The following is a 13,232-nucleotide window of genomic DNA, read 5'->3' on the forward strand; positions in this document are numbered from 1 at the left end:
TGAATTTTACTAACCTTGTTTGCTTTGCTTTTTTTGCTGTTACTTAGTTTAAGACCAATGAATTGTAACCGAAGGTCTCATGAACATAAAGCTGCATAACAAATTTTGTTGAAATCCAATGACAGTTATGGGTGGCAGTTTTCAGAAATGAATGTGGATGGGTGGTTTTGACAATCAATAATATTATTGTCCTAAATGATGTGGCAGAATGCTGACAATTGAAGCTGTCATGAAAGTTACATATGGAATTGGGATGACAGCCAACAATAATTAAGAGAGGTATCCTATGGAAGCAAAAGTGCATGGATCTGTTAATGATGGTTATTAATCTGCCAAAATAATGAGTCAACTATGTACCTCAGCCAAATTCACAGCATTAAAACAAGCCATCTATGTACGTCAGCCAAAATCACATCAGCATAACAATTAGTCAGCAAGCCAAATATGTAAATCAGTCACAGTCACATTAATACAAAAATTATGCAGCAAGTTGACTATGTAAGTCAGCCGAAATCTGATCAATATAATGATGATGATTTTGTTGTTGTTGTGGGGTTTAACGCCATTTTTGCAGCACATGATAGGCTATACATGGCGGCCAGTATTATTGGTGGAGGAAGAACCAGAGAAAACCCCGGAAAGAACCACCAACCCACGAGAAGCTACTGGCAAGCTTTCTCACATACCCACATTGGCTGAATCTTAGACTCGAACCGCCGCAGACAGAGGTGAGATGGCAGTGATCCGTAACGAAGAGCGCTTTAGACCACTCGGCCACTCGGGGCCCCTAATGATGATGAAGTAAGCTGACTAAGCCAAAGTCACATTAATATAACTCTGCATACTAAATCTGGCTGAAATGCAAAAATAGTTGGGGGAGAAAATATGCATAAACCAAAGAGGGAAGGTCTGACAATCAGGGGCTATAACTCCAATAAATGGAAAAAGAATGCTGACAATGAACTCAACCAAGATCTCATCAGTATCAAAGTGATGAACAGATGGATAGATCTTATTTATATTCCCAACTTATCAAAGAAAACTAGGGTACAATAAGGTCAATTTCCTATAGTAAGCAATATTGACCATTACTATAGTAATTAGGATGGTGTCATTAGCTTATTATACTATAAATGGATAAATGAAATACAAAATATGATGACAAATGAAATTCAGTATGAAAATTGATGAGGTATATTTCCATCATGAGGAGAGAGATCCTAGGATTACTCAAACTTGAAAGAAATAATGACAGAATTATGCATCATTCCCTCTATGCAAAGGATGAACACTTGCCCAACTTAAAATTTCTGCCAAGCTGATGTTTTAGCATTCTTTAATGCCAAAGCAAACTAAATAATGTGGTTAACATGTTTTTTTAATTCTGTTTGAATTGGTAGAGCTGAAGGCAAAAATCAAGCATCAACTGCCACTATATCAATTAAACATCAATTTATCACTACATCTGTTACCAATACATCAAATAAACATCAATTTATCACTATATCAGTTACCAATACATCAATTAAACATCAATTTATCACTACATTTGTTACCAATACAGCTGTCCCCCTCTTGAACAGCCCCCCTGACCAGCGGCCACCCGCTCCTTACGGCCAGAATCTGTTGGCACTGATGAGCTTGTGTTCAAAAGTACCCCTCATGATAGGCCACCCAGCTAATGCGACCAGCATATAAGTGCAATAATATAAAATTTACCCCTCACAAGCAGCCACATTTTATTTTAATATGTATCCAGAACCAGTATCTTATTCATAACGTGTGTTAAGCACACTGCTCCCTCGATAACTCGCGCCCGGATAACTCGCGATCCCGCTTATAACGCGGTGTCCGTCTTGGCTCCTGATTTTTTCCAGAGAAAATGTATTTAAAATATCTTTAAAATATGCTGAACATGAAAAAATTACGATAAGAATTGATAAATTAAACCTTGATACATTGCTTGTTTTATCATCGAAAGAAGAATTAATTTCAGAGATCTCGAAAACGCTTAATTACGCGTATTTGGACGCCAATTTTTGATCTGGGACGCAGAAAATCACTGAGGCGGGAGTCCTCTGTATGCATGTAATATGTGCACGGGAAAATTCAAAGATTCTGCCGGTCCTGTTTCAGCCACCTGCTTTGTGGGAAAATGTGTTGATCAGTTAACTGTGCTGATATTTACAATGACAGAATTCAGTGACTGAAAGACTCTTTGATGTACTGTTGCCATTTTATAAGAGTACATTAAAAAAAACCAAAAAAAAACATGATGCGACAGCTAGGCGGCTAGTTCAAAGGCTTTGACTGGCGGCCGAGTGAGAAAATGTACTGATATTTAGTGATTGAATTCAGAGGCAGAAAGACCCAGTTTTAAAATCCTAGCGAGACCTCTGTTTAAAGATATCATATATTATGTAAGTTTTTATGATAAATAGTTGTCAGTATACTGTAAATAAACAGTCTGGTGAAATAGTGATCAATGAAAACTTCTGATAAATGCTAACAGGTGGCAACAGAGAATGAAATAAACACCAATTAAACATCTTCCTGTGTGAAAGTCACGTTCTAATCCTTTAATTCCGTTTCAGTGTAAACATTATAATCACAACATATTCTGTTAATTGAAAACATGAAAAGAGTCAATCGACCGTCACATCGAAACCCGTGAGTACTTATGTGAGAACCTAATTACATGTACATGCCGGCTTTGTTTTGATCAACAACTTGGGGAAGTGTTTGTTGCATTAAAAAAAAAATCAATTACAAGAGACCTGGGGTGCTGGATTAAGGGTCTTGCAGCTGCCTTTGACGTTGTTGTTGTTGTTGTTGTGGGGTTTAACGCCATTTTTCAGCACACGATAGGCTATGCATGGCGGCCAGTATTAAGGGTGGAGGAAGAACCCGGAAAACCCCGGAAAGAACCACCGACCCACGAGAAGCTACTGGCAAGCTTTCTCACATGCCCACATTGGCTGAATCTTAGACTCGAACCGCCGCAGACAGAGGTGAGATGGCAGTGATCCGTAACGAAGAGCGCTTTAGACCACTCAGCCACTTGGGGCCCCGCCTTTGACGTAAAGCAAAACAGTAACAGAGACAACAACGATGATAGTGACTTCGAATGTTTCAGTGAAACTGATGTCATTAATGCCGAGGCTGTTTGGGAGAAATTCGTACAGACTCATGGTCCTGAGATGGGCGTTTCTCTTGATGATATGGAGGAATGGATTTGTGCTGACAATGATTGCCCCACAGCCGAATACATGTCAGATGGAACTATAATTAATTCTATAACCAACAAATTTGCAGCGGAAGACGATTCTAACTGGAGTAACACAAGTGTTTAAAGTGATGCAGACGCAGATGCTGCACCCCCCCCCCAGTACAGGAAGCAATCAAATATTTTGATATTGCCATAAAGTGGCTGGAGACCCAAAATGTTGACTACGTAAAGCTCATGAAGTTGAGATATCTGAGGGATTTTACTCGGCGGCAGAGAAACCAAGGAGTAACACACACAAAAAAAAAATTAACTGATTTTTTTCAAAAAGTGAATTGATATTTGTCAAGCGTGGCACAAACGGCAAGTATTAACTTGTTCTAATTTACATTGTTTTAAATTTGTAGACCAATTAAATATGTTAGTACTGATTAACCCTTGTTTTTTTGTTTTCCATTTTACTTCTATCGCATTCAAATCTATCTATCGTTCGATCGACACAGTTTCTCGAAAAGAGTCGATCTTTTGTCTATAAAAAACGTCTAATTTGGATCAAACAATAAAACTAGAATGTATCCAATTCAACATAAAAATTAGTGACGTAGTACACAATGTGTGAAGTGGTACACATGTTAAGCGAACGGAAACCACGTGGAATAATGTTTTCGATGATCGCCTCAATATACTGTAATTTATCCTGAAATTAATGTTGTCCTATGAGGAAATAATAAAGTACACCATTATGAAGAGATATTTATTCACAGTTAATCTCAGAACGATTATAAAGTGAGTATTCAACAGTATAATCTGCCTACCCTCCCTTATTTTTCCGTTATGTCGTCAATCACTTTATTGGTTTTGGGCTTAATTTATAGGTCCCTCGATAACTCGCGCCTCACTTATAGTGCGGTCGATGTTTCTGGACCCCAATGTGCGCAAGTTATCGAGGGAGTGGTGTAATCTGATTTGTTTCCTGATGTCAGGTTTTCATTACTGAAAGAAGTGTTGACTAAAGTACATATACCACTAAGGTTAATATTATATCATTTACGCCTCACGAGAAGCCACATTTATTCCATAAAGCCAAAAAATACTCAAATTTTAATCCATACAATAGGGTAAGTACATGTAATCTGATTAGCCTTACTGCTATATTATCATGAGATGTCTGGTTTAATCACTCTGATAATTGTTAAGATTACAATTATTTAACAGTAGTTACAGCTGAGAAGTGGCAGTATCAATGTACAATATACAAGTCAGCAGGAAGATGGTTTGATAGCCTTTATGGCTTCCTTTAGTAAGATGTTGAGCTTGTTTACTTTGATAATTAGTGGCTATTACTACTGACAATAATTGTCAAGATTACAAATCCTAACGGCCGCGAGGTCAAATCTGCGTGATGTTAATGGTTCATAATGAAGCCATTTTGGCTTCTCTCACTTAGTGTAAAGAAATGTATAAAAACAACAGGGTACCAGACTACGACTAATGAATCATATGACAAAATCACATCCTTTAAAAACACATGGCAATTTGTTCAAAAGCATTAAAAATTGTTTTATCAGTCTTGTAGTTGGCAACTTGAATAACTTACTGCAAAAAGATGAACATGTCATCGAGGGAAAAAAATCTCTGTATAGAAGAGAAAGTGAAAGTAATTCAACTGACCAAAAAAAAAAGGGGGGGGGGAGGGTTGAGGATCCTTGAAGTAAACTGTGATGTCAGAAAGACACAGATAAACAATATTGTGAAAGATAAGGAAACAATTCTGCAGAAGTGGGAAGGTGGAATGGACGGAGAAAGGTAAATTGTTTGAGCCAAGAGATGTTTGTATCCTGATTTGAATGACTGTTTTAGAATGGTTTTGCACTGCGCGTGCTAAGAAAATTCCACACACAGGTTGAATGATCCAAGAAAAAGTAACAATTTTGTCAGTTGAAATGGGATATGATGACTTTACTGCAAGTAATGGACGGTTGCACAGATTTCAAGTCTGACACAATAATAAGATTTCTGTCCTTAGTGGGGGGCCCCGAGTGGCCGAGTGGTCTAAAGCGCTCTTCGTTACGGATCACTGCCATCTCACCTCTGTCTGTGGCGGTTCGAGTCAAAGATTCAGCCAATGTGGGCATGTGAGAAAGCTTGCCAGTAGCTTCTCGTGGGTCGGTGGTTCTTTCCGGGGTTTTCCGGGTTCTTCCTCCACCATTAATACTGGCCGCCATGTATAGCCTATCATGTGCTGCAAAAATGGCGTTAAACCCCACAACAACAACAAAATCATCATCATTATATTGATCAGATTTCGGCTGACTTACATAGTCAACTTGCTGCATAATTTTTGTATTAATGTGACTGTGACTGATTTACATATTTGGCTTGCTGACTAATTGTTATGCTGAAGACTAAAGACTAAATGATATATGCAGGGGATATGACAGCAAGGATATTTTTTATTGTGATGAGACTGGTTTGTTTTTTAGACTGTTACCAACAAAGTGACAGATGATGTGATCTGTAACATAATTATAAAGACAGTTTTAAAACTATATCAGTGGTTATTCATAACATTCTTTTGAAAATGAAACAGTTTGTTTTACATTTATTTCACAACATGCATGTGATTTTTAAATGACAATATTAAATGCTTTAGAATTAAATGTACTTGTGACTTTCTTCATACGTATTTACTATTCGCATTTGTCATCTGCCTCTAGAAAGGCCACCCTCATTATAAGGCCTCTTCCCTGCTGCAATGGGGGTGGCCTTATAAGAGCGGGACTACTGTACATCAATTAAACATCAACTACCACTATGTGCATCAATTATCACAAAATCATTTCAACAATAATTACCACTACATCCATCTTTTTGAAAATATCCAACATTCTGATTCTCAGGACTATTTGTTCTAGTGGTGCTCTCTGGATCTCTGAAACAGAAACCATATATGTCATAAAACAAAAAAAGACATTATTTTTGTTATATAATGTTTACATTTATTAGCATAGCAATGTCACATAACAAACTGCATGCAGCACATCAGCATGGCACAGCATTGCCCCTTAGCAATATCACTGAGTAATGTCACAGTTACTGAGTAATATCACTATGCGATGTCACCGAGTAATGTCACTGAGCAATGCCAATGAGTAATGTCACTAAGCAATGTTACTGTGTAATGTCCCTTAGCGATGTCACTTTGTAATGTCACTAAGCAATGTCATGGAGTACCATATTTACTGTATATATTGGGACACAATAAAATAATTTTTTTTTCCTTCCCTAGAACTTATGGTGGAACATTTCTCACCTAGGTCCTATGTCCCAAGACTTAAGAAACAAAATAAATTCGTATTGCATTTGTGCCTCCCCACCACATGTGCCAATAAAACAGATAAACAAAACGCTTATCTGATAACAAAAATAAAGAAACTAACCTTGTATTGTTATCATTTACTCCTTTTTATTCATCATGAACATTAAAGAATAAAATACATCCATGAACTCCATATACCCATATGTAGCGTAGGCTTCCATACTGTAGCATGTATTGCTTATGTCTGATAACACATGATATGTTGTTCATTGACATGACCATTGAGAAACAAATAGTGCCTGGTTGTGCTCAAAGGTTTGAATATGTTATTGAACTGAAACTGGATGCAACAAAATCACAAACAAGAGGGAAATAATCAACCGATATCTTGAAGACAACTGCTATTCCTGCATGACACGGTGTTAGGTGCAAAATAACCAAAACTTAATTATATCCATGTCAACTATCTATGGTATCGCACAAATACAAATCATTATTTGAGACATTCACTTGAGTGTAAGTGACAATATTTTTGACTGCTCCGGTGGCCTAGTGCTTAGATCATCCACCTTGGATGCAGAAGGTTGTGGGTTCAATCCCCAGCTGAGTCATATCAAAGACATAAAAATGGTACTAACAGCTGCCTTGCTGCGCGCTCAGCATTAAGAGGTTAGTGTTAGGACTGGTTGGCCTGGTCTCAGGATAATGTGACTGGGTGGCACATGATGCTACATGTCTGTGGCATGATGCCCCAGTGCTTAACATGACTATAAACTGCCACACTGCAGATATCATAATGATATGACTGAAAATTGTTAAAGCTACATTAAAAATCCAAATCACACACACACACACACAATCTTTTCACTAGCATGGGTTACAAAAGTATCATTAAAGCAAGTTATTGCTGTGGACACTATTTACCCGCAGACATCATTGCCCGTTTGTATTAACTATAACTACAGATGCCAAGCACGTATAAGCCTGGGTGGTGAATAAACACGTGGCAGCAGGCAGTAAGCTCATTAGTTGAACTTAGTGACAGGACATCAAAGACAATGGTTATTTTTATTACAAAAGCAAGCCAACCTCAGAAGCTGACTTTGGATAATTTGGAGCTGGTTTTTCTTTCTTCTAAAAGAATATCAATGCAAATATTATTTTATTGCAAAGAAAGCTGACTTCGGAAGACTACTTTGGATTCTTTTAAGGGTGCCAATGTTTTTGATTTTATTAATTTGTTTTGCTGAAAATACAAAGACGGCTGAGATATGAAAGCTATCTTTGAATCCTTTTCACTGGTATTCATATGAATTTTGAAAATAAATTGAAACAATGGAACAATGTTTAAAGTAACACAATACAATGTAATCGATGACCTGGTGTCGCTCGTAAGATTTTGAGAAAATAAAATCATTTGATGAATCTGTGGAACCCAGAAGAGAAGCAGATGATTTTGCTGATGATATGATCCTTAACATGGATGAAATTCTAGTGTACTTTGGTCTCATTCCTGGATGGACTGACGACAAGATGGGGGTCAAAAGTGTGAGAATTTGCACAACTGGTGCATATTTGAAAAAAATCAGACATTGATACTTGCAGTTTCTGATTTAGGTGATGTGCTGCCTCTAACAATAATTTTTCACTGTATGAGAAAGTTAAAATAAATATTCATGCACCGAAAGACTGATCGTACATGTGCAGGAGAAGGGTTATGTTGATGAGATGATGCTGCATGCTGCAGTGGATTAAAGAGTTTTATCTGAAAATACAGTTTTATATTTGTTCAAATAAAATTTGAGTTGGAGTGCATTTTCCAACGTTTAATTTTCGAATGATTTAAAAGGTGTCTCACAAATTATGACTCGAGAAAACAATGTGTCCCAGAACATGTAGTGTACAAAAAAATTACTTTCAAAATTAATTTATGGTGTCTCAACAAATACAGTGCCCCAACATATACAGTAAATAAAAGTAATGTCACTTAGCAATGTTGCAGAGTAATCACTTAGCATTGTCACTGAGTAATGTCACTTAGCAATGTCTCTTAGTAATGTCACTTAGCAATGTCAGTTACAATTTCACTCAGTAATGTCACTTACAATGTCACTGAGTAATGTCCCTTAGCACTGTCACTGAGTAGTCACTTACCAACGTCTCTGAGCAATTTCAATTACAATTTCAGTTAATAATGCCACCAAGTAATGTCCCTTATCATTGTCACTGACTAATGTCACTTCGCAATGTCTCTTAGTAATGTCACTTACAATGTGACTTAGTAATGTCACCGAGTAATGTGACTTAGCAATGTTACAGAGTAATGTTACTGAACAATTTAACTAAGCAATGTAACTGAGTGATGCCTCCGAGACCCTTGGAACAAGCCAATATGCATTACAATGAACAGCTTTACAGTGATTCATGATGAGAGTCTATCAAGAAGTATAGGAAATATATACAAATAAAAATGACACTGATTCACCTGTTAACAACAGGAAAATGACTAAAGCAGACTCTACAAAACCTATAGAAAAAGATGATGCTGATGATGATAACTATGCCTTACACAAGAGATGCTGAAGTTAACTATGCTTTACACTAGTGATGCTGATGATAACTATGTCTAACTATGCCTCACACCATATATGCTGATGATAATAAATATGCCTTACACTACAGATGCTAATAATAATAACTATGCCTCACACCAGAGATGCTGATGATGATAAATATGCCTTACACTAAAGATGCGGATGATGATAACTATGCCTTGCACTAGAGATGCTGATGATAACTATGCCTTACACTAGAGATGCTGATGATAACTATGCCTTACACTAGAGATGCTAATGTTAACTATGCCTTACACTAGAGATGCAGATGATTTCTTATACCAGAGATGCTGATATTAACTATGCCGTACACTAGAGATGCTGATGTTAACTGTGCCTTACACTAGAGGCGCTGATGTTAACTATTCCTTACACTAGAGATGCTAATGTTAACTATGCCTTACACTAGAGATGCTGATATTAACTATGCCTTACACTAGATGCTGATATTAACTATGCCTTACACTAGATGCTGATATTAACTATGCCTTGCACTAGAGATAATGATGTTAACGATGCCTTACACTAGAGATGCTGATATTAACTATGCCTTACACTAGAGATGCTGATGTTAACTATGCCTTACACTAGAGATGCTGATGTTAACTATGCCTTACACTAGATGTTGATGTTAACTATGCCTTACACTAGAGATGCTGATGTTAACTATGCCTTAACTAGAGATGCTGATGTTAACTATGCCTTACACTAAAGAGGCAGATGATTCGCTTACACTAGAGATGCTGATGTTAACCATGCCTTACACTAGAGATGCTTATGTTAACTATGCCTTACACTAGAGAAGCTGATATTAACTATGCCATGATGATGTTAACAATGCCTTACACAAGAGATGCTGACATTAACTATGCCTTACACTAGAGATGATGATGTTAACAATGCCTTACACTAGAGATGCTGATATTAACAATGCCTTACACTAGAGATGCTGATATTAACTATGCCTTACACTAGAGATGCTGATGTTAACTATGCCTTACACTAGATGCTGATGTTAACTATGCCTATCACTAGAGATGCTAATATTAGCTATGCCTTACACTAGAGATGCTAATGTTAACAATGCCTTACACTAGAGATGCTGATATTAACTATGCCTTACACTAGAGATGCTAATGTTAGCTATGCCTTACACTAGAGATGCTGATATTAGCTATGCCTTACACTAGAGATGCTGATGTTAACTATGCCTTACACTAGATGCTGATATTAACAATGTCTTACACTAGAGATGCTGATATTAACTATGCCTTACACTAGAGATGCTGATGTTAACTATGCCTTACACTAGATGCTGATGTTAACTATGCCTATCACTAGAGATGCTAATATTAGCTATGCCTTACACTAGAGATGCTAATGTTAACAATGCCTTACACTAGAGATGCTGATATTAACTATGCCTTACACTAGAGATGCTGATGTTAACTATGCCTTACACTAGATGCTGATGTTAACTATGCCTATCACTAGAGATGCTAATATTAGCTATGCCTTACACTAGAGATGCTAATGTTAACAATGCCTTACACTAGAGATGATGATATTAACTATGCCTTACACTAGAGATGCTAATGTTAGCTATGCCTTACACTAGAGATGCTGATATTAACTATGCCTTACACAAGATGCTGATGTTAACTATGCCTTAAACTAGAGATGCTGATATTAACTATGCCTTACACTAGAGATGCTGATGATAGCTATGTCTTAAACTAGAGATGCAGATGGCGATAATTATGCCATACACTAGAAATGCTGATGATGATAACTATCCCTTACAATAGAGATGCTGAAAATGATTTTGCCTTACACAAGAGATGCAAATGTACTACAAGTGGAAATAACATTTGTATGGGCACCTTCTGTCCATTAATTCAGATAAAGCATGATTGATAAGCAAAATGTGGCAAAGTTCCTTCAATAAAAATACTCAGGGGCTGGAAAGCACAGTGGTGACACATTCTCACTACTTCTTGGGTCTCTGATTCTTCCTCCAGTGCATACAATGGAAGTGTTTCCTTCCAAGGTTGATGTTTTGTCAGGGTTCTCAAACTGCTTCTAACTAAAGACAACCTAACTTAAACATTTGAGCCAGCAACAGTATCTTTTTTGAGTAGTTAGAACATGTTGTACAACAGTATGTTGTACGAGTTGTTATAACATATAGTGCAACTGATATAAAATATATTTAGAGATTTTAAAAAAATAGTGTATCAAAGAGCAATTTAGAGGATCAGTACCTGGTACAGGTTGATCCTGAAGGTGGTGTTCAAACCTGTGGCCAGTGACAAGGTGAAAGCAGACACCCTCTTGTACACGGCCAGCTCTACCCATCCTCTGTAGTGCATTTGCTCTTGACACCCAAATGGTCTCCAGACTTTCCATTCCCTTAGACTGGTCATACCTGCATAACGATACCATCAAATCTCTTATGATTTGTCCTAACTTGTCAAAACTGCCATAACTACCTGATCTCAAAATGCTTGGAATAAAACAAGAAGAACAATAAAGACTTAGAACTTTTTGCCAGAAATTACCTGAAATCATTTCTATACATTTCCCAACACAAATATTGCAACAAAAAATGGCTATGGTATGTCTCTTACATACAGTAGGTATTTCAAATGTACATTAAAGGGGAAAAGCTAGTCATTGAGTCAAATTGGGCTCCTCTTCTGACAAAGTAAGATTATTTGGCATAATGGCAAACATAATATATAAAATATATTGATACTGGTGCTAAAAAGCATATAGTATGTTCCCTTTGGACATAATTGTACAAACCTTCAATTTTAGTATCTATCAATATAATGGCCAATATAAGAGATCATATAAACAATTAGAATAATTACATTCTGCAAAAATTTTCAGGTATATGAATTTCTTCCATGGCTTGTGCACAAACAATGATGGCATGTTTGAAGAGTAACTTCCATTTGCTGGGGACAGTCCCAGTAGGTGGAGAGGCCATGTTGTAGCATGCACATTGCAAACAAAACACCCCACTGCTTATTGACTTATCCAACACTGATGTGACCTTAATTATTGTTTTTCCTGTAGACTATTGGAAACATGTCCTAGTATCACTATTCTTAAATTTTCCACGTTACTGAATTATTTTGTGAATAGATTGTCAAGTTGATTTTATTCCTTTGGTAATAGACTGTCAAACTGGTTTGACTACTTTATGAATAGACTGTCAAACTGATTTTACTACTTTGTGAATACTGTCAAGCTGATCTGACTACTTCATGAATAGACTGTCAAGCTGATTTTACTACTTAGTGAATGAACTGTCAAGTTCATTTTACTATTTTGTGAATAGATTGTCAAGCTGATTTTATTACTTTGTGAACAGACTGTCAAGCTGATTTTACTACTTTGTGAATAGACTGTCAAACTGATTTTACTACTTTGTGAATACTGTCAAGCTGATTTGATTACTTTGTGAATACTGTCAAGCTGATTTTACTACTTTGTGAATAGACTGTCAAGCTGATTTGACTACTTTGTGAATAGACTGTCAAGTTGATTTTACTACTTTGTGAATAGATTGTCAAGTTGATTTTATTACTTTGTGAACAGACTGTCAAACTGATTTTACTACATTGTGAATAGACTGTCAAACTGATTTTACTACTTTGTGAATACTGTCAAGCTGATTTGACTACTTTGTGAATAGACTGTCAAGCTGATTTTACTACTTTGTGAATAGACTGTCAAGTTGATTTTACTACTTTGTGAATAGATTGTTGAGCTGATTTTATTACTTTGTGAACAGACAGTCAAGCTGATTTTATTACTTTGTGAATAGACTGTCAAACTGATTTTACTACTTTGTGAATACTGTCAAGCTGATTTTACAAATTTGTGAATAGACTGTCAAGCTGATTTGACTACTTTGTGAAGCTGATTTTACTACTTTGTGAATAGACTGTCAAACTGATTTTACTACTTTGTGAATACTGTCAAGCTGATTTTACAAATATGTGAATAGACTGTCAAGCTGATTTGACTACTTTGTGAATAGACTGTCAAGCTAATTTTA

At 36.6% G+C, this 13,232-nt stretch overlaps 1 protein-coding gene across 2 annotated transcripts in view; it reads right to left on the reverse strand.

Moving 5' to 3' along the window:
- Positions 1-13,232, reverse strand: part of LOC149805317 (putative ATP-dependent RNA helicase DHX57) — a 113,593-nt gene that overhangs the window by 47,109 nt on the left and 53,252 nt on the right. For both annotated transcript variants that reach the window (XM_089949227.1, XM_089949228.1), the window contains exons 15-16: positions 11,425-11,588; positions 6,082-6,158 (exon numbers count right to left, since the gene is read on the reverse strand). In XM_089949227.1, the coding sequence (XP_089805353.1) occupies positions 6,082-6,158; positions 11,425-11,588 (241 nt within the window). The remainder of the gene's footprint in view (positions 1-6,081; positions 6,159-11,424; positions 11,589-13,232) is intronic.

Source organism: Sinohyriopsis cumingii, chromosome 2 (genome assembly GCF_028554795.1).
Source record: "Sinohyriopsis cumingii isolate HCF-2022 chromosome 2, ASM2855479v2, whole genome shotgun sequence".
Classification (NCBI taxonomy): Eukaryota; Metazoa; Mollusca; class Bivalvia; order Unionida; family Unionidae; genus Sinohyriopsis; species Sinohyriopsis cumingii.